The following is a 21,854-nucleotide window of genomic DNA, read 5'->3' as shown; positions in this document are numbered from 1 at the left end:
CAAGCAGAAAAAATGTCAATGTTAACAATACAGTGCAAGATTAAAAGCTATACCCTTACAAATTGCCATGCACCTATAAATCGAGACAACCGAATGGCTCTAAACCAAGTAAACTAGTTTTGGATTTTGTAGAAACTGACATCTCCAACATACCTAAAAGCAATGTTAAAATTTTTCTCGGTGACTTCAATATGCAAGTTGAGATGTAAAAATGTTTTAACAATATTGAAGGTGAATATCCAGTACACTTGAGAACAAAAGAAATGGCGAGAAACTGACCAATATTTGTAAAATGTCTAAGAAAAAGCTGATGTCCACACAATTTCCCAAATTTACAGGGAAAGCTAAATCTTGGACATACCTAACTGGAGGTGTGCAGAAAGTTGAAATAAGCAGTTCACATAATATACAAAAAACTGGTGATTTCTCAAACTCGGGAACAATCAAGAATGGGGTGCTGCAAGGTTCGGTCTTGGGGCCTCTTCTGTTCTTAATATATATATATTAATGACTTGCCATTCTATATTCACGAAGATGCAAAGCTGGTACTTTTTGCTGATGATACAAGAATAGCTATCACACCCAACAGACAAGAAACTGTAAACAATGTTTTTCAGAAAATCATTAAGTGTTTCTCTGCAAATGGACTCTCATTAAACTTTGACAAAACACCGTACACACAGTTCTGCACAGTAAAAGGAATGACACCATTAATAAATATAGACTTCGGTCAGAAATTGGTAGCTAAGGTAGAATATTCAAAATTACTAGGTGTATGCATTGATGAGGGGTTGAAATGTAAAAATTGCTATTAGGGTCATTGCAAATTTTGGCGATATACATCTCAGTGAAACATCTCAAACCTGAAATGTGGTGGTTTGTAAAAAGTACAAAGCAATGGTTGTAATGTTATTAACATACAATTTTTTATCAAAATAAACCAGCAGAATGTCTGTATGATTAAAAATTCATTCATTTCCTGATATTTTTGTTTTGTCATATTTGTTCACGATTTATTAGTGCAACATTCTAAATACATGCCCAAGGTTGCTTAAAATTAATATGGGGAAACTAGCTGAGTCATTAGAGTAGTTGACTTTCCAGAGTCTTCACATTTGTCAGAGTAAAGTTCTTTGAATAATCTTAACTTTTCTTTTCTGATGGACATTACTTCACATTAATCATTAATCTGTTAGCTGCTGCAGATGTACTTATTATATGCTGAGTTGAGCACTGCACAAACATGTCTACCTATGCGTTTCTACCTGGTCTGGGGATATGCAAGCATCTTGCTCTGCAATTTCTTCTCCTGTTACTCAAAGATTTAACATCATCAAGACACAAAAATAGCTTTCCGATTTTTCGGCTCATTCACAAATTTATTGTTAGAAATCTGTAGAGAAGTATAGGTGGCTTTTCCTTCAGTAGTTTACAATCTGATCTTAATTACACGTTTCAAACGTTACTATGATTTTCAGGTTCTTTGGCTAAGGAGGAACTATCAGACAAACCTATTGTTGAAACATGAAACTGTAGATGGCTTCAGATTATTGCTTTCAGAATCTTTGAAGTTATTACTACTTACTTTGGCACAGAATAATTCATCCTCACAGATATCTCTCTAAGCTTAGTGCAACCATTACATCTTGGTATTTCGTTTGTAGGATATATTATGAGAAAAACACTTTAAGCATAGTGAGGCACGGGTGGCACTACTTGCTACATAAATTATGTACATGATGTAACAACTTCTCTCTCTCTCTTTTTTTTTTTCCCATCAGTCTACTGACTGGTTTGATGCGGCCCGCCATGAATTCCTTTCCTATGCTAACCTCTTCATCTCAGAGTAGCACTTGCAACCTACGTCCTCAATTATTTGCTTGACGTATTCCAATCTCTGTCTTCCTCTACAGTTTTTGCCCTCTACAGCTCCCTCTAGTACCATGGAAGTCATTCCCTCATGTCTTAGCAGATGTCCTATCATCTTGTCCCTTCTCCTTATCAGTGTTTTCCACATACTCCTTTCCTCTCCGATTCTGCGTAGAACCACCTCATTCTTTACCTTATCAGTCCACCTAATTTTCAACATTCGTCTGTAGCACCACATCTCAAATGCTTCGATTCTCTTCTGTTCTGGTTTTCCCACAGTCAATGTTTCACTACCATACAATGCTGTACTCCAGACGTACATCCTCAGAAATTCCTTCCTCAAATTAAGGCCGGTATTTGATATTAGTAGACTTCTCCTCGCCATAAATGCCTTTTTTGCCATAGCGAGTCTGCTTTTGATGTCCTCCTTGCTCCGTCCGTCATTGATTATTTTACTGCCTAGGTAGCAGAATTCCTTAACTTCATTGACTTCGTGACCATCAATCCTGATGTTAAGTTTCTCGCTGTTCTCATTTCTACTACTTCTCATTACCTTCGTCTTTCTCCGATTTACTCTCAAACCATACTGTGTACTCATTAGACTGTTCATTCCGTTCAGCAGATCATTTAATTCTTCTTCACTTTCACTCAGGATAGCAATGTCATCAGCGAATCGTATCATTGATATCCTTTCACCTTGTATTTTAATTCCACTCCTGAACCTTTCTTTTATTTCCATCATTGCTTCCTTGATGTACAGATTGAAGAGTAGGGGCGAAAGGCTACAGCCTTGTCTTACACCCTTCTTAATACGAGCACTTCGCTCTTGATCGTCCACTCTTATTATTCCCTCTTGGTTGTTGTACATACTGTATATAACCCGTCTCTCCCTATAGCTTACCCCTACTTTTCTCAGAATCTTGAACAGCTTGCACCATTTTATAGTGTCGAACGCTTTTTCCAGGTTGACAAATCCTATGAACGTGTCTTGATTTTTCTTTAGCCTTGCTTCCATTATTAGCCGTAACGTCAGAATTGCCTCTCTCGTGCCTTTACTTTTCCTAAAGCCAAACTGATCGTCACCTAGCGCATTCTCAATTTTCTTTTCCATTCTTCTGTATATTATTCTTGTAAGCAGCTTCGATGCATGAGCTGTTAAGCTGATAATTCTCGCACTTGTCAGCTCTTGCCATCTTCGGAATTGTGTGGATGATGCTTTCCCGAAAGTCAGATGGTATGTCGCCAGACTCATATATTCTACACACCAACATGAATAGTCGTTTTGTTGCCACTTCCCCTAATGATTTTAGAAATTCTGATGGAATGTTATCTATCCCTTCTGCCTTATTTGACCGTAAGTCCTCCAAAGCTCTTTTAAATTCCGATTCTAATACTGGATCCCCTATCTCTTCTAAATCGACTCCTGTTTCTTCTTCTATCACATCAGACAAACCTTCACCCTCATAGAGGCTTTCAATGTATTCTTTCCACCTATCTGCTCTCTCCTCTGCATTTAACAGTGGAATTCCTGTTCCACTCTTAATGTAACCACCGTTTCTTTTAATGTCACCAAAGGTTGTTTTGACTTTGCTGTATGTTGAGTCTGTCCTTCCGACAATCATATCTTTTTCGATGTCTTCACATTTTTCGTGCAGCCATTTCGTCTTAGCTTCCCTGCACTTCCTATTTATTTCATTTCTCAGCTACTTGTATTTCTGTATTCCTGATTTTCCCGGAACATGTTTGTACTTCCTCCTTTCATCAATCAAATGAAGTATTTCTTCTGTTATCCATGGTTTCTTCGCAGCTACCTTCTTTGTACCTATGTTTTCCTTCCCAACTTCTGTGATGGCCCTTTTTAGAGACGTCCATTCCTCTTCAATTGTGTTGCCTATTGTGCTATTCCTTATTGCTGTATCTATAGTGTTAGAGAATTTCAAACGTATCTCGTCATTCCTTAGAACTTCCGTATCCCACTTCTTAGCGTATTGATTCTTCCTGACTAATGTCTTGAACTTCAGCCTACTCTTCATCACTACTATATTGTGATCTGAGTCTATATCTGCTCCTGGGTACGCCTTACAATCCAGTATCTGATTTCAGAATCTCTGTCTGACCATGATGTAATCTAATTGAAATCTTCTCGTTGCTCCCGGCCATAACTACTATAGTTATGTAAAATGACTAATTTCTTATTAAAGGTGATGTTCATAAAACTTTACTGTTCTATCAGTAATTTCATGGCTACTAACATCAAAGAAACATTTAATTTATCCAAAAACAATTTATTTAAAAGATTATTCAGATTTTTAGATCCCTACACAACATATGGAGTTCATATTTTCAATGAGCAATTAGATAGCTTTCAAAATGTTATGCTTCATGTGAAAGACCTCATGCTCCCTTCCCAGTAAACATTTTACTTTTTTTCATAAACATCATGTTTGAAAAATTATTCTGAACTAAAATTTCATCTTCTTAATTGTTTAACTGCTGGTTATTTCGAAGTCCTTATTTTTCTGAATCAAAAAAATGCCCACTTCAACTAAGGAAACTTGTTAGTTTGGCTACTATAAAAAATTCCATATTTTAGCCAATGGTGATGCGATTTGTGAATGCTCATTGAAGTAGAAGCTGGTTTCACAACACAGTTCCTATAGTTTTATTAATTTTCTCTATATCCAACCTACAGTTAAACAAAGTTGCTACTTTGCTCATTATGATTTCGTAACCACTAATTTTCCTCTTTTTCTGCCATGGCCAAAAAACAATAACAAATTTCAAATTTATATGCTCTACTGTAAGCAGGTGTGCTGGATGATGATCCCGTCAAACTGTGGATCTCATTCATTGTGATAACATCACATCACCACTTGTGTCGCTAACAGTCAGTCGGAGGGCAGTTATTATTCTGTGAACATCATGTACTGTCTGTCAATACTTTATATTGCTAAATTTCAGCCAACTGGTACTGTAAACTGAACAACATTTTTGTCAGTGACTACGTAAACAAACCTCACTTCTTGTTCTGTTTCCATCAGAATTGGAATAGAAAAGTGGTACTAAAAATATGTTGCCACTGTCAAATCTTTTGCAGTGTAATGTATGTGCTGAACTGTGGCGAATAATTACCATATTTACTCAAATCCAAGCTGCACTCTAATCTAAGCCGCACCTGAAAAATGAGACTTGAAATCAAGGAAAAAAAAATTCCCGAATCTAAGCCGCACCTGAAATTTGAGACTCTAAATTCAAGGGGAGAGAAAAGTTTTATGCCGCACTTCCAAATCGAAACAAAGTCAGTCTATTGTAATATGAGACACAATTTAGGTAGAATAAAATGACGATACAGCTACAGTGGTTTGGTTCGAGTTGTAAGCTTAGCAGTTAAGCTTTACCAGGTAGCCACTGCTATGCGTCAGGCGTGCTGCTTCTGGTTTGAATCGGTTGCTTATTTTTCCTTTGATCTGATAAGTGCCATTCTCTTTGTTATAGGTGGTTACATCAATCTAGACTGAAAATGCATTATTGTACTGTGTCATGCATTGTTTGTCGCATTCTGATAATAAGTGTTTACGACCTGTCGCCGCTCACAGCATGGCTTGCTTTTGTGCGCGCTACCGCCGCTTACAATAAAAAAAGAGAGGAATCATCTCATTAGCCAAATAATGGCAAGACACTGCTGTTTGTTGTTACTTACACTGCTGCTTTCTTTGCTAATGATCAACAAGAACCAAATAATAGACTGCGTATGATAGACGTTCTGAACGAGAGTTTAGCTAAAATTTTTGAAAATCTTTGCAGATGCCTCTTTTGTACATTACATTGTGCACAGAAACTAGAGTCATCTTAGATTTAAAAATCTACTCAATTGCCGTGCTTCATTTCTGACTGTATCACTATTAGGCATAAGAATAATACGAATATAAACATGACATGATATGTATATTCTTCCGCATTTGCTGCTGTCTCACACTAGTTTCATAGGTTATTATGCAGACAGGATATAAATGAGATAGCAGCAAACACGAAAGAATACATGGCAAAATGTTTATATTTGTATTATTCTTATGTTAAGATAATACTGCATGTGATTCGCAATTCATAAAAGTTCCTATTAGCAACCATCTCTTCTCACATGCAGGAAAAATTCAGAACGTAGAGTTGGCCATATTGACAAACATCCCGAATAGTTTTGCCAGTCGGATTTTCGTAGTACATTGAAATGCTGCTACATTCGAAGATGAACAACAAGGAATTTGTATTTATTTCGTTGGATAATGTATGAAAATGCAGTGGTCGAAACTCGGGGCGGAGAAAAAAGCTCGTCTTACACCTTTTTTTTAAATTTATTTACTGACACATAGGTTTTGGCTCCAGTATTTATCTTTGTGCCTGCAAAACATGCCTGTGTAGCGCTACATATATTCGACGGCAGAAGTTAGTTGTGGCGGCACCTACCAACATTTTTCAGAACTTCCCCTTACTTTGCACTCGATTCTAAGCCGCAGGCGGTTTTTTGGATTACAAAAACCAGAAAAAAAAGTGCGGCTTAGATTCGAGTAAATACACTATACTATATAAATTATTATATACCAGCTTATCATCCTATTATCATATAAGTCAATAAACATGGAAAGGTGTCGAGCTAAATAGTGCCGTGCTACATTCATCATTTCAAACTTTTCATTACCCAAACAACAATCAGATGGCAGATACTGGAAAGCAGCAGAAATATCACGGAGGCCAAATCAGAACAGTCACACCACACCCTGTGATGCCAGTCCTGGTCAATGGTAAGAGCTAAAGTGAAGCTGAATGTAGCAAAATGAGATCACTGTAGGCAAAGTATCCCAACACAATTTAATGGTCAGGGATGTGAAAAGCTACTGAGTTACCGGGAGGAAGGTTCACTGTAGGCTATATATTGTCTAAGTATTCAGGTACCTGAGTGGTGACATGTCTACACTAGTCACTAGAGCTCACAGGTCGGCACGGAGGCCCGAGAACTTGTCAACAGCGCTAAAGGGAAAATCGTGAGGCTGCACTTGAACTTGTACACAGCTCGTGGGGATCAGTGGAGAACGACAAGTTAACTCAGCAGCAGCAGTCTTAAAAGGTACAGTTAAGCACACTAAACTAAAAATGACAGACGTATTACACACCTTGAAGAATGGAAGATGCCGCTGCAGCGTGTCGTCTATGAGCGTGTCTCTCGTGAATGACAGTATTGTGTGCACTTTTACACTTGTGCTCTTCTCGATGATCTCGCGGAGTGGCTCCAGATGGTACCCCGTGATACCGATGAACTTCGCCTTGCCCGCTGCCACAATCTCCTGCAGTGCCGGAAGTGTCTCCTGGATAAGTATGTCTGGGTTTATAGCGAAATCCACATCGTGCACCTGGAAATATCAGAGGGGAAAAATTATTCAGTAGCTCACTGGGGTCAATGGTAATGTAGCATTTTGACACCCAAAGAGAAACGCAACAGTGTCAATACTGAAACTTCCTGGCAGGCTAAAACTGTGCGCACCAGACTGGGACTCGAACCTGGCACCTTTGCCTTTCACAGGCAAGTGCTCAATTGACTGACAGTTGAATGAGTGTGAGGCTCCCAGGTAGATGCTATTTTCCTAGACTTCCGGAAGATGTTCGATACAGTTCCGCACCGTCGCCTGATAAACAAAGTAAGAGCCCACGGAATATCAGAGCAGCTGTGTGGCTGGATTGAAGAGTTTTTAGCAAACAGAACACAGCATGTTGTTATCAATGGAGAGACGTCTACAGACGTTAAAGCAACCTCTGGCGTGCCACAGGGGAGTGTTATGGGACCATTGCTTTTCACAATATATATAAATGACCTATTAGATAGTGTCGGAAGTTCCATGCGGCTTTTCGCGGATGATGCTGTAGTATACAGAGAAGTTGCATTATTAGAAAATTGTAGGGAAATGCAGGAAGATCTGCAGTGGATAGGCACTTGGTGTAGGGAGTGGCAACTGACCCTTAACATAGACAAATGTAATGTATTGCGAATACATAGAAAGAAGGATCCTTTATTGTATGATTATATGATAGCGGAACAAACACTGGTAGCAGTTACTTCTATTAAATATCTGGGAGTATGGAATGATGATATAAAATTAATTGTTGGTAAGGTGGGTACCAGGTTGAGATTAAATGGGAGAGTCCTTAGAAAATGTAGTCCATCAACGAAGGAGGTGGCTTACAAAACACTCGTTCGACCTATACTTGAGTATTGCTCGTCAGTGTGGGATCCGTACCAGATCGGGTTGACGGAGGAGATAAAGAAGAAGAGCGGCGCGTTTCGTCACAGGGTTATTTGGTAACTGTGATAGCGTTACGGAGTTGTTTAGCAAACTCGAGTGGCAGACTCTGCAAGAGAGGCGCTCTGCATCGCGGTGTAGCTTGCTCGCCAGGTTTCGAGAGGGTGCGTTTCTGGAAGAGGCATCGAATATACTGCTTCCTCCTACTTATACCTCCCATGGAGATCACGAATGTAAAATTAGAGAGAACCGAGCGCGCACGGAGGCTTTCAGACAGTCGTTCTTCCCGCGAACCATACGCGGGTGGAACAGAAAAGGGAGGTAATGACAGTGGCACGTAAAGTGCCCTCCGCCACACACTGTTGGGTGGCTTGCGGAGTATGAATGTAGATGTAGATGTCCCACCCTTGAAGCTTTATGAAATATTTTTGCATCTGTTATATATTTAGTGAAGGAATTGTTTATACACACCACCAGCTGTAGCATACATTTTGTTGGAATGTGTCACTAGCTCTGATATGTGTGGACACTTCTGGCACTGGACAAGAAGTTGCTTTAACATCTTACATCCTGATGTAATAATATTTTCTTAAATAGGAAGACATATCTATTTGTATCACAAAACACTAACACACTTTTGATAACTGGACCACACATGGACTATCACTGAGAAGGTGGCAATACACTTCCTACAAGTCCTGTCCAAGTCACTCTTATTACGTGCTCATCACAACTGTTGTGAAAATTTTGGAACTTTTTTGGCAAAAAACACATTCCACTTGCGTGTAGGCTACTAAGTTGCAGATTTATTTTGCCAATTGCACAACTCCACTGACAGTGAGTTCAGTAACCACTGTCAGTGTAACAACATAATCCAATGAAGTATACAGAGCAGCTGATTGTGTATATAATTTGTCCTTCATTACTCACACCAAATATCGGCTCTGTCCAAGGATGTAAAGATTTGAGGCAATTGCTGTAATAAATGAGCAGAGAAGAAGAGAACTGAACACTGATAATATTTATTTAATTTATCCATTTTACTGGTTGTTGAGTTCTGTGTCTTTGGATTATATTACTTTAAATTAAATTTTTAAGGCCGTAATGTCCAATGTACACACTCAACTAATTTCAGGAGTACTTTTAAAACCTGTAAGCAAAGTGCACCTTTGGCTTTAGAGATAATTGATGATGTAAATAAACATGTCAGTCAGCAGTATGGTGAATGCTATGTTGCTTCTGTGCATTATACAAAGAAAAACTGTTTCTGCCACACTCAGAGAAATGCACAAGATAGGAGCCACTACAAACAGAACAGAAAGCAACTTCATGTACCAAGTAATCAATTGTAAATATACAACTCACGAAGTGTACTACACAAACATGTTGTTATTTTACATAGGGAGTTGAGGCATCCAAAATGCAGTTGATGTGTTAACAACACACTAATGAAGACTTAAAGATGTATTACACCAACTGAGATTGGCAGAAGCCCAAAATGCATAGTAGGATTAAATACAAATATACAAGAAGTGGCTGGCTGCTGTATTTCTTACAGTAATAAGACAATTTTTTGCTTTTATATTATTTCTTGGGAAGTAAGTTGTAGTGAGAGACTGAATGTGGCATAGCCCAAGGTATAGGTTAGAGTGAATAGTGACAGGTTCTTTCCTTTTTTTTTAACAAGAATATTTTTGCCATCCACAGTATATATTTATTGTAAATCTTACAATTGCCGTTTTGGCTTTATGCTGAAACACAGCATTAGCTTGTATAGGCAAAAGAAATAAAATAAGAATGACCTTTTATGGCTTTCGTCAGCATTAGTTATACACAGTAACTGCATAAATCATAAAAAAATCTCATTCTGAGAACATTTCATAGAACTGACAGAGAAACTGAGCACAAGTTTAGCCTTTGTAGAACATAGTCTTTAGGACTGCTGTAAATCCACTGATGCTGGGTGCCACTTGCTTTTGACTAGTACAGTGTATGATATTGGCATGAAGGACCACACAAAGCAAGTTCCTTGGAACTCTTTTTCTGCCTGTTTTATACTTAGCACAGACTGTTTACTTTCTCTGTGAGTTTTATGAAATATTATCTAAACAAGATATTGGGTTTTGATCCCTTACCGAAAGACTGTGTGTAATGATGATGTCACAAGCCATATGAGCTCTCATATACTTTACTTATTTATTTATTATAAAACAATTTTTATGTTACTCATGTGCTGTCATAATATATTTTTTATATACATGAATGTTATTACATCATACAGCACATTACTGGCCAGTTTTAGACTGCATTTATTTCCAAATGCATGTGATAAGTTAATACAGGGTGAAAAGGCAAAAACAGTTTTTATCTAAACATCATTGCACTTAGCTAATTACAACTGCTACTATGTTACTTACAGCAGTGTTGGTGAAAAGTGTCATCACATTTTAAGAACCATACGGGGTGTTACAAAAAGGTATGGACAAACTTTCAGGAAATATTCCTCACACACAAATAAAGAAATGATGTTATGTGGACATGTGTCTACTGCTGACAAAGGCCTTCATGGCCGGAAGCTTTAATTGTGTGAATCTTTTTATTGTGCCTATCACGACTCAGCATCTCCGCTATATGGCGAGTAGCAATTTTTCTTCTCTGGTGTTGTTACATTCCATCCTGGATTTTCCATTCTTTGATTTTTACCTTACATTAAAGTATTTACCCAAAACAGCCGCGCTGTGCTGGTACTGCAAACAGTTGAAAGCAAGGGAAAATTACAGCCGTAATTTTTCCCGAGGGCATGCAGCTTTACTGTACGATTAAATGATGATGGCGTCCTCTTGGGTAAAATATTCCGGAGGTAAAATAGTCCCCTATTCGGATCTCCGGGCGGGGACTACTCAGGAGGACGTCGTTATCAGGAGAAAGAAAACTGGCGTTCTACGGATCGGAGCGTGGAATGTCAGATCCCTTAATCGGGCAGGTAGGTTAGAAAATTTAAAAAGGGAAATGGATAGGTTGAAGTTAGATATAGTGGGAACTAGTGAAGTTCGGTGGCAGGAGGAACAAGACTTTTGGTCAGGTGAATACAGGGTTATAAATACAAAATTAAATAGAGGTAATGCAGGAGTAGGTTTAATAATGAATAAAAAAACAGGAATGCGGGTAAGCTACTACCAACAGCATAGTGAGCGCATTATTGTGGCCAAGATAGACACAAAGCCCACGCCTACTACAGTAGTACAAGTTTATATGCCAACTAGCTCTGCAGATGATGAAGAAATTGAAGAAATGTATGACGAAATAAAAGAAATTATTCAGATAGTGAAGGGAGATGAAAATTTGATAGTCATGGGTGACTGGAATTCGACAGTAGGAAAAGGGAGAGAAGGAACGTAGTAGGTGAATATGGATTGGGGCTAAGAGGAAGCTGCCTGGTAGAATTTTGCACAGAGCACAACTTAATCATAGCTAACACTTGGTTCAAGAATCATAAAAGAAGGTTGTATACATGGAAGAAGCCTGGAGATACTGACAGGTTTAAGATAGATTATATAGTGGTAAGAGAGAGATTTAGGAACCAGGTTTTCAATTTTAAAACATTTCCAGGGGCAGATGTGGACTCTGACCACAATCTATTGGTTATGAACTGTAGATTGAAACTGAAGAAACTGCAAAAAGGTGAGAATTTAAGGAGATGGGACCTGGATAAACTGAAAGCACCAGAGGTTGTACAGAGTTTCAGGGAGAGCGTAAGGGAACAAATGGCAGGTATGGGGGAAAGAAATAAGGGTAGAAGAAGAATGGGTAGCTTTGAGGGATGAAGTAGTGAAGGCAGCAGAGGATCAAGTAGGTAAAAAGACGAGGGCTAGTACAAATCCTTGGGTAACAGAAGAAATATTGAATTTAATTAATGAAAGGTGAAAATATAAAAATGCAGTAAATGAATCAGGCAAAAAGGAATACTAATATCTCAAAAATGAGATCAACAGGAAGTGCAAAATGGCTAAGCACGGATGGCTGGAGGATAAATGTAAGGATGTAGAGGCTTATCTCACTAGGTGTAAGATAGATACTGCCTACAGGAAAATTAAAGAGACCTTTGGAGAAAAGAGAACCACTTGTATGAATATTAAGAGCTCAAATGGAAACCCAGTTCTAAACAAATAAGGGAAAGCAGAAAGGTGGAAGGAGTATATAGAGGGTCTATACAAGGGCGATGTACTTGAGGACAATATTATGGAAATGGAAGAGGATGTAGATGAAGATGAAATGGGAGGTATGATACTGCGCGAAGAGTTTGACAGAGCACTGAAAGACCTGAGTGGAAACAAGGCCCCAGGAGTAGACAACATTCCATTAGAACTACTGACGGCCTTGGGAGAGCCAGTCCTGACAAAACTCTACCATCTGGTGAGCAAGATGTACGAGACAGGTGAAATACCCTCAGACTTCAAGAAGAATATAATAATTCCAATCCCAAAGAAAGCAGGTGTTGATAGGTGTGAAAATTACCAAACTATCAGTTTAATAAGACACGGCTGCAAAGTACTAATGCGAATTCTTTACGGACAAATGGGAAAACTAGTAGAAGCCGACCTAGGGAAAGATCAGTTTGGATTCCATAGAAATATTGGAACACGTGAGGCAATACTGACACTACGAATTATCTTAGAAGCTAGATTAAGGAAAGGCAAACCTACGTTTCTAGCAGTTGTAGACTTAGAAAAAGCTTTTGACAATGTTGACTGGAATACTCTCTTTCAAAATCTGAAGGTGACAGGGGTAAAATACAGGGAGCGAAAGGCTATTTACAATTTGTATAGAAAGCAAATGGCAGTTATAAGAGTTGAGGGGCATGAAAGAGAAGCAGTGGTTGGGAAGGGAGTGAGGCAGGGTTGTAGCCTCTCCCCGATGTTATTCAATCTGTATATAGGGCCAGCAGTGAAGGAAACAAAAGAAAAATTTGGAGTAGGTATTAAAATCCATGGAGAAGAAATAAAAACTTTGAGGTTTGCCGATGACATTGTAATTCTGTCAGAGACAGCAAAGGACTTGGAAGAGCAGATAACGGAATGGATAGTGTCTTGAATGGAGGATGTAAGATGAGCATCAATAAAAGCAAAACAAGAATAAAGGAACATAGTCGAATTACGTCGGGTGATGCTGAGGGAATTAGATTAGGAAAGGAGACACTTAAAGTGGTAAAGGAGTTTTGCTATTTGGGGAGCAAAATAACTGATGATGGTCGAAGTAGAGAGGATATAAAATGTAGACTGGCAATGGCAAGGAAACCGTCTCTGAAGAAGAAAAATTTGTTAACATCGAGTATAGATTTAAGTGTCAGGAAGTCGTATCTGAAGGTATTTGTATGGAGTGGACCCATGTATGGAAGCGAAACATCGACAATAAATAGTTTGGACAACAAGGGAATAGAAGCTTTCGAAATGTGGTGCTACAGAAAAATGCTGAAGTTAGTTGGGTAGATCACATAACTAATGAGGAGGTGTTGAATAGGATTGGGGAGAAGTTTGTGGCACAACTTGACTAGAAGGGATCGGTTGGCAGGACATGTTCTGAGGCATCAAGGGATCACCAATTTGGTATTGGAGGGCAGCATGGAGGGTAAAAATTGTAGAGGAAATGGCGAATACACTAAGCACATTCAGAAGGATGTAGGTTGCAGTAGGTACTGGGAGATGAAGGAGTTTGCACAGGATGGAGTAGCATGGAGAGCTGCATCAAACCAGTCTCAGGACTTAAGACCACAACAACACCCAATTATGAGAAAAGATTTTTTCCTAAATTCGTCATTTGAAAAATTCAGGGCCGTCTTATATTGAGAGATTAAACTAATTGCTGCTGAGGTGAACATTTCTCCATTGTTTAGTGGAGTATAGAGGGGTAGTCTTACAATTGAAGGGGGTCAGCTCACATTTAGAGATAAATGTTTTGGCTATCGAGGTCACGTGCAAATTAATTTTGAAGAATGCAGAAGAGCAGTGTCAGGCAAAAAATTCTCGCATTCCAACAGGCTCAAGATTTCCCAATACACTGAAAGCGCTCGACCAATCAAGTGACAATGACTCGTGCATCACTAGTGCATGGGATATGTGATGTCTGCTTGTGTCTGTATATGTATGTATGGATGTGTGTGTGTGTGTGTGTGTGTGTGTGTGTGTGTGTGTGTGAGTATATAGCTATCCTTTTTTCCCCTTGAGGTAAGTCTTTCCGCTCCCGGGATTGGAATGACTCCTTACCCTCTCCCTTTAAACCCACATCCTTTCAACTTTCCTTCTCCTTCCCTCTTTCCTGACGAAGCAACCGTCGGTTGCGAAAGCTGTTTTTTTTTTTTTTTTTTTTTTTTTTTTTTTATCTACCGGCGCTTTCCCGCTTGGTAAGTCTTGGATTCTTTGTTTTTAATAAACTATGAACTTGCCAATACAACAGTATACTGCTATGATTAAAATTTGAAAATTTTGTGAAACACAGGAGGAAATGGCATCATCTTACAAACTTTTGTTGTATTTGAACAGGTTTCGAATAAAAGTTCTCGTACATGTACGCACACCACATTAATGCCACTTTTTGAACACAAATAACATTCAAAAACAGAAATTTTGTCCTTCAAAAAACATTAGTTGATTCGGATCATAGATCAATATTTTATTTGGTTATGAGAAACTGTAATAATTTACTAAGCAGTTTGCAAACGAGAAATTCGGTCGCTGTTCACATATTAGAATATTGGGTGAAATGTTACCAGCTTTTAATGAGCCTTAGAACATAATGGTGACATTCGGTAGAAAAATGTAGGAAAATCAGTCCAGAATGAAGCTTCCGACAAAGGAAGATGATGATATTAAACTACTATAATTGTTACTGTGAGAATAAATTGCAGTGGCAAGAACTGTTGTGGAAATAGTACCGACACACGTCATTAGATCGCAGGATGCGCGAAAGTTTGAGAATTAGATTGAATTGTGATTGCCACTGTGTATTTACTTATTAGCTGGTGTTGTTACATATCACCTGCACACTAGAAGATATTGCAGTCTGTTTTGCACAGTTCCTCAAACTCAGCACTTCGGAAGTGTTGGAAGGGGAAAGTAACAGTAAACTGGCTTAGGGTTAGGATGACTGCAGGGAAGGGCATTGTGAGAGAGTAGCGAATTTCATCATGTTGCTGACCATGGGAATCTGTCAGACGTACTTTGGCTTTTTAGTAACATCTACCACGTTTAAACTACAGTTTGCCTGAATCCATTTGTAGTCGGAATCTGACAAGTACTCAACAATAGTATTTATTTCTGGACAAAACGGTAAAAGTCTAGATGGGGCCAGTGCTGTACCTACACGTTTCTTGCCGCAATACCGTCAGTACTCGCCATGACGTATGACGGGAATGGAAAGGGGTGTGACAGCTGGTTCTACACAACCAAGAGAGTGGCAGGCAGGTGCTATGTTTGGAAGCAAGAGACATTTTAACATTCTCACATCAGCATAGGAGAGAAATCCTACATGTATTTGGAAAAACCTCTTAAAAAGAAAGGGGGGGGGGGGGGGGTTGTCTTACACTCAACTTTGAGAAATGTGGTAGCTTACTGCAGGCATTCGGAAAAAGCCATAGGCCAAAACTGTCCAGTAATAAACTACAACATGTAATAAAGTTCATCTGTAAGTATAAAAAAAAATTCTGAGGGCCTATGGAACACATGAAATGGTTTTGGAGTCAGAAATTACAATGCGGCTGTGGACCCACACACGAGGAAATATTTTATTTCTGTTACATATACTGTTCTGTCTTAGCACCTAACCCACCTGCTGATGGTATAAAGCCAAACACTGCAGCTGTGGCATTTACGATAAGCGTATGTAGTCAACGATGAAAATTTTGTTGTCCAAAGAAACTGATACTAGGGGTTCTCTAATGCAGGATGTGAACCATGGCTCGTCATGCCATAAGGGATATGTTTCCATGCCCCAGATGGGGAAGCCTCTAGTAATAGTGTTCAGAAACCACCATTTCATTTCAGTGTATTTATTTTGTGTCATAAGTAGCAACATCAAAACTTTGCATAAGTGATGAATCTTAAATAGGCATTTCTTTCACAAAAATTAAGAATTTTGGCATTTCCAGCATAAAATGTCAAACAGAAGGGCAGCAGATTACTGATATTTGTAACTCATTAGTTATTTAATTTTGATTTGGATAGTGGAATTTTTTTCTCCTGGCTGAGATTTGTGTATAACCCTAAATTGATCGTTCGTAGTCCATGTAAGAACTGATGTGGTGTCATATGAAAAGAACTCTATTCCGGTAACATTTTTATCCTACCACGTCACATTTTCCAGTACTTCTGCACAATAAATCTTGACATAAATGATACACTTTTGAGAGACGTTAAATGCAATGCACCAATTAAAATACTTACTTCTGTAGAACACAAGTATTAAATATGAAAAACCACTGCATACAGCAATGTAGTTTTACATTCATATCTGTAGTATGATATGCTTTGAAAGTTTCAGGAAATGAGATGTCGGCACAGAAAGCTGTTACCTCTATTCTGACTTGAAAGGTGGCTCCATTAATTTGGGAACAGATATGTTTAGTGATGAAACCAGGATACCAATCCCTTAAGAATTTAGTGCAAAATGAACTTTAATCTTACAAGGAAATGCAGACACTGTCAATGCCTGCTGCTGTGCATAAGAAAATTTGTCCTTTGTGTTTGAATGCAGATTTTGAGGGGCTGTTTTCATACAGTTGTGAAGTGTTGACAAAGTGACTGAATAGCGACTCAGTGAGCTTTAGGTTATTAAAGTGCTTCCTTTTGAAAAAATTTCAACTGTGTGTGGTTGCAGAGTTATTCCTCCTTTAATAGTAGAATTAACAGGTGTAATGTAAATGTTTCTTTTTACCACTAATGTGATATATGTGATGTCAGTAAACATAATGTAACTGTTAGCTATATTTTCAGTTTTGGATGTAAGTGATTGCTATATTTTCAGTTTTAAAAAAAAGGGGGGGGGGGGGGGAGCCATTAGAAAATAAAAACAAATTGGTAAAAAGATAACACTGAAATTGCCCATAAACTACGGTCTTTTCCAGTCCCTGCAGACAGGTATTCTGTCACATCCCAGGCATCTAACCGCTTCATCACTATTTCTAGCTGTAACATTGGAGGAAACCAGTCACAAGTCACCTGTATGATGTCCACATAGTCCAGCTGCAGCAGCTCGAGGCTCTTTGCGAAGCTCTCCCTGGTCCTCTTTGCAGAGAAGTCGAACATAGTGCGCGGCTCCCACTGCGCGTAGCGCGAGACCTTGGTGGCGACATAGTACGCCTGCCGCGGGATGCCCTTCAAGGCCTGCAGAACAGGTAACGGTGGAAAAATGTCAGGATTACTGTAAACACTGGTTGACAATTCTTTTACCCGAAGCTGGATATTTGCTGCAATGTTCAAATAACTGAAGGGAATGCAGCAGGGTGATGTGTTTGGCAGCTGCTGATATTTTGACAAGTGAACTTCTCCTCATTTTCTAGGTACAAATGCTCCAAGACTGCTGTGCGAAGAAATTTAACAAAAACTAATTTCCACATTGCGCTCTTACTCCTCTACTGCTGAGTTTATATAACTTCCGCAAGCAAAAACACATTTGCTGCCTGTAGAGGTGAACAATGTTAAGCCTGAGTTGCTTGGTGAAGTTGGTTAAACTTTGTAGTAGACAAGTGAGACTGCAATATGCACTTCCTTTGTTGTCAAATTTCCTCTCACAGCACACTCATTTCAACTTTCAAAGTGTGACAGTTGTCGAAGACATCACCCAGCTGCATTCCCCTAAGTAGTTTGAACATTTTTTATGCCGGGAAAAATCTAGAGTTTCACATTTTCTGTGATGATTGTACATGACGAATTATAATGATGCACATGACACAGATTAATGGTCCAGAAATACAGGGTGTAATAAAAAAAAAGTATGGCTAAACCTGTAGGAACTATTCCTCACACATAGAGGAATAAAATGTGTTATGTTGACAGGTATCAGGAAATTCTTTATCTCCATGTTGAAGCTCATTTTCTACTCATCTTTATAATCACATTCAACATGGGAAACAATGTATCAGCATTCAATGAACGTTTTCTTACACAAGATGTTCAAAATACTGTCTTAGGGAGCATTGAATGCTTACGTCTACTACTCACGAATGGAGAAGGTACAGAAGGATGACGACACTTCTACTGCAGGAGGACTTTACGCTTTTGACGACAATCCTATTGTAAGTGCAAGACAATTAGTTGCGACAAGTAATTCTACCAGTTATGCTGTATGGCTGTGACAATTGGTCTCTCACTGTGCAAAATGAAAAGCCGTTTCGAGTATTTGAAAACAAAATTTTGAGGAAAATCTTCGAAGCAAAAAGGGATGACATTAGCGGAGAGTGGCGAAAACTGCATAAAGAAGAGGTTCACGAACTCTATTCAAGCCCTGACATAATCGGTATTATTAAATCACGTAGGCTGTGATGGGCAGGTCATGCAGCTCGAATTGATGAGGGCAGGACAGCACGCAGAGTACTGGTAGGGCACCTAGAGGGAAAACGTCCTGTGGGGAGACCGAGGCATAGATGGGAGGACAATGTGAAGGCTGATTTGAGGAGCCTAGGTGTTGAAGGTGAATGGAAGGAAATAGCCCATGGCAGGGACAGACGGCGAAAATATGTTGCTGCGGTAATGGACTCTCGAGTCCAGAATGAACAGTGAGAAAGAAAAAAGTAATGTTAACCACATGAGTGGTAAAGGAAAACTTGATACATCTGTCATGTATGTTGATGGCAGGCACTATCACTAGGCAGTTTTCCTGCACGAGTATGCTTCTGTGAATGGTTCATTCGACAATGTGTCAATCCTCACTTTAGTGCAAATATGGTGTTCACAGATGAGGTTTTGTTTCGACATGATCTGACTGCAAATTTTCACAATCGGCACGTACGGGCTGTCGAGAATAATCACGAAACTGTGCAACTGTTACAAAGATTTACTGTCAATGTTTCGGCTGGCATTGTTGATGACAGTTTGTTAGGGCCTCATGTACTTCTGCCCCAAAGAAACTTTCTTAGAGTTATCTATAACGAAGTACTGTCTGAAAGGAGCTGCATAAATACTCCCCGAACTTGGTAACATTTCAAAGTGGTGCAAAGACTGACAACTTGCTTTAAACATTCAGAAATATCAGATTGCACACTTCATAACATGAAAACAAATAAATAAATAAAAATAAACAAATTAATCTCCTGTGACTATATATTATCAGTGAACCATGGTCAGAATTGTCCAACTTAAGCAAATATCTGGGTGTAACACTTTGTACAGATATCAAATTGAATGATCACATACGTTCAGCCATGGGTAAAGCAGGTGGTAGACTTCAGTTTATTTGTAGAATACTGGGTAAATTCAGTATGTCTACAAAGGAAACGGCGTACACACATGCGACCCATTCTAGAATACTGCTCAGGTGTGTGGGACCCATACAAAATAGGTCTAACAGGGGATATTCAAAACATACAGAGAAGGGTAGCACGAATGGTCACAGGTTTGTCTGACCCATAGGAGAGAGTCATAAAGATGCTGAAAAACTTGAACTGGTGGACTCTTTAATATAAACATAAACTCTCCCAGGAAAGTCTACTTACAAAGTTTCAAGAACCGGCTTTAAATGATGATTGTAGGGACATACTACAGCCTCCTACATATTGCTCACTTACGGATCATGAGGAAAAGGTTAGTTATTTAGAACTCTATATGTGAATGGAATGGGAAGAAACCCTAGTAACTGGTATAATGGGACGTATACCCTCTGGTAGGCACTTCATAGTGGTTTGCAGAGTCTACATGTAAATGTAGAGGATACCTGTCCAGCTAGAAGATGTGCCTCTACAAGTACAACAAAACATGTACTTCATGCACAATGGCGCTATTCCTCATTTCACTGTTAACGTTCGTAGGCTTGTAAATAACATATTTTGTGACAGATCGATAGGCAGAAGTGGGCAAATTTCGTACTCTCCGGACCTAAAACCACTTAATGTATCCCAGATTCAATGTGACAGCAGGTTGTTGCACATATCCTTGGTAACAGGGAAATTTGAACATTTGGGAAAGTATTTCATACTGTGACAATACACTCTTTTCATGGGTGTTTGCAACAATTAATGAGTTGAAGAGTTGTAAAAACTGAACTCTAACATGAAAATAAAGGTCTCGCAAACCCATTTTCCTCTATGTCTGAGAAATGTGTCCCTGACAGTTTGCTCACATCTTTTTGCTACACATTGTGGCAGCATCCAAATCCCAGTCCAGCACACAGTTTTTCCTACTCACATACATCACCACTAAACTTCACCAAGGTGCAAGTAACGCATTATTATTTACCGACATTATTTTGTCTAATACTTTGGTACCAGTTATGCTTTACAGATAAAGTTACTATTGTGTAAAAGCTTGTAGTAAAAACAATATGCAATGTGCACTCATGAGGAGCTAATAAAGACTTCTTTCCAAAAGAATGAAATGTTTCTACACCTGCTTCAGTATCTATACTTCACAACTCACCACACGGTGTGGTAGTGGAGGTTAGTTCAAGTTCCATTATCTTCTCCCTGCATTTCCACATCCATTTGTGAAAGATACCTGTAGGAATGACTGTTAGTAAACCTCCGTATGAGCTCACATTTGCTCATGGTGGTCATTTTATGAGACGAATGTGAGAGGAAGTAATATGTCACCCGACTCTTCTTCGAACATATACTCTCAAAATATAAACAGTAAATTTGTCTGAAATGCACAATGCCTGTCTTGCAACTGGTGTTCAATGAGTATCTCTGTAATGCTCTCTTCCTGACTAAACATCCACTGGAGCGAACTATGCTTCTTCACTGGATCTTCTCTACATCTATTTTCAATGCCATTTCTTACAGCTCCCACACAGACGACAAATACTCAACACTCACAAGGGGAGGCCACGACGTTTGGAATGTTGATTTACTGCAAACTTTGTACACTCGTGGTACTCCATGAGGACAACAAAGTGTTATTGAGAAAATTGCAAGATAATTTCGGTCATCAAATATATGCATGGCCATTTTTACCATGAAGTGGCAGCAGCTGAGTGGTTAGTGTTCAAGCCCCGTAATCATTGGATCAAGTCCCATTCGTCAGTCCCCCCCCCCCCCCCCCCAAACACAGTCATATTCTTTACTATTTATATTACAATTGATATAATGGGAAATATGCATGTAATCTGAAGAACTTTTATTAAATTTACAATGTTATTTGGCAGTCTACAAATTTTTATTATCACAAATAATATAATACACATAGCTATCAACTAGTAAACAACCACGCATGAGGTGATTGTGAATATGTATGGTTGTCTGTGATTTGAGAAATCCCTTATACCTGGAAGGAACCCAAAACTACCTGTTACCTGCAAGTTTTGACTGGCACAGACTGCTTTCAAAAGATGTACAATTAATTGTCACTTTCAACATTATGAGTACAACTTGCAGGATGGTATTTTTCGTAAAAACATGGAAAACAAAGTTAAACGGCACCAGCTGCATCGAATAAACGCTATGTTTCCGCATACACAAGGTCTTTTGAGGTTTTCCATGGAAAAACAAAACTCGTT

The 21,854-nt window shown here is 38.9% G+C and overlaps 1 protein-coding gene across 2 annotated transcripts in view; it reads right to left on the bottom strand.

The window, feature by feature from the left end:
- LOC126295444 (uncharacterized) overlaps window positions 1–21,854 on the bottom strand; it is a 67,100-nt gene that overhangs the window by 10,872 nt on the left and 34,374 nt on the right. For both annotated transcript variants that reach the window (XM_049987944.1, XM_049987943.1), the window contains 2 exons: window positions 17,366–17,530; window positions 7,035–7,271 (listed from right to left, as the gene is read on the bottom strand). In XM_049987944.1, coding sequence (XP_049843901.1) covers window positions 7,035–7,271; window positions 17,366–17,530 — 402 coding nt within the window. The remainder of the gene's footprint in view (window positions 1–7,034; window positions 7,272–17,365; window positions 17,531–21,854) is intronic.

The sequence above is a fragment of the Schistocerca gregaria genome, chromosome 11, assembly GCF_023897955.1.
Source record: "Schistocerca gregaria isolate iqSchGreg1 chromosome 11, iqSchGreg1.2, whole genome shotgun sequence".
Lineage (NCBI taxonomy): Eukaryota > Metazoa > Arthropoda > Insecta > Orthoptera > Acrididae > Schistocerca > Schistocerca gregaria.
This window is presented reverse-complemented; position numbering and strand designations above follow the sequence as displayed.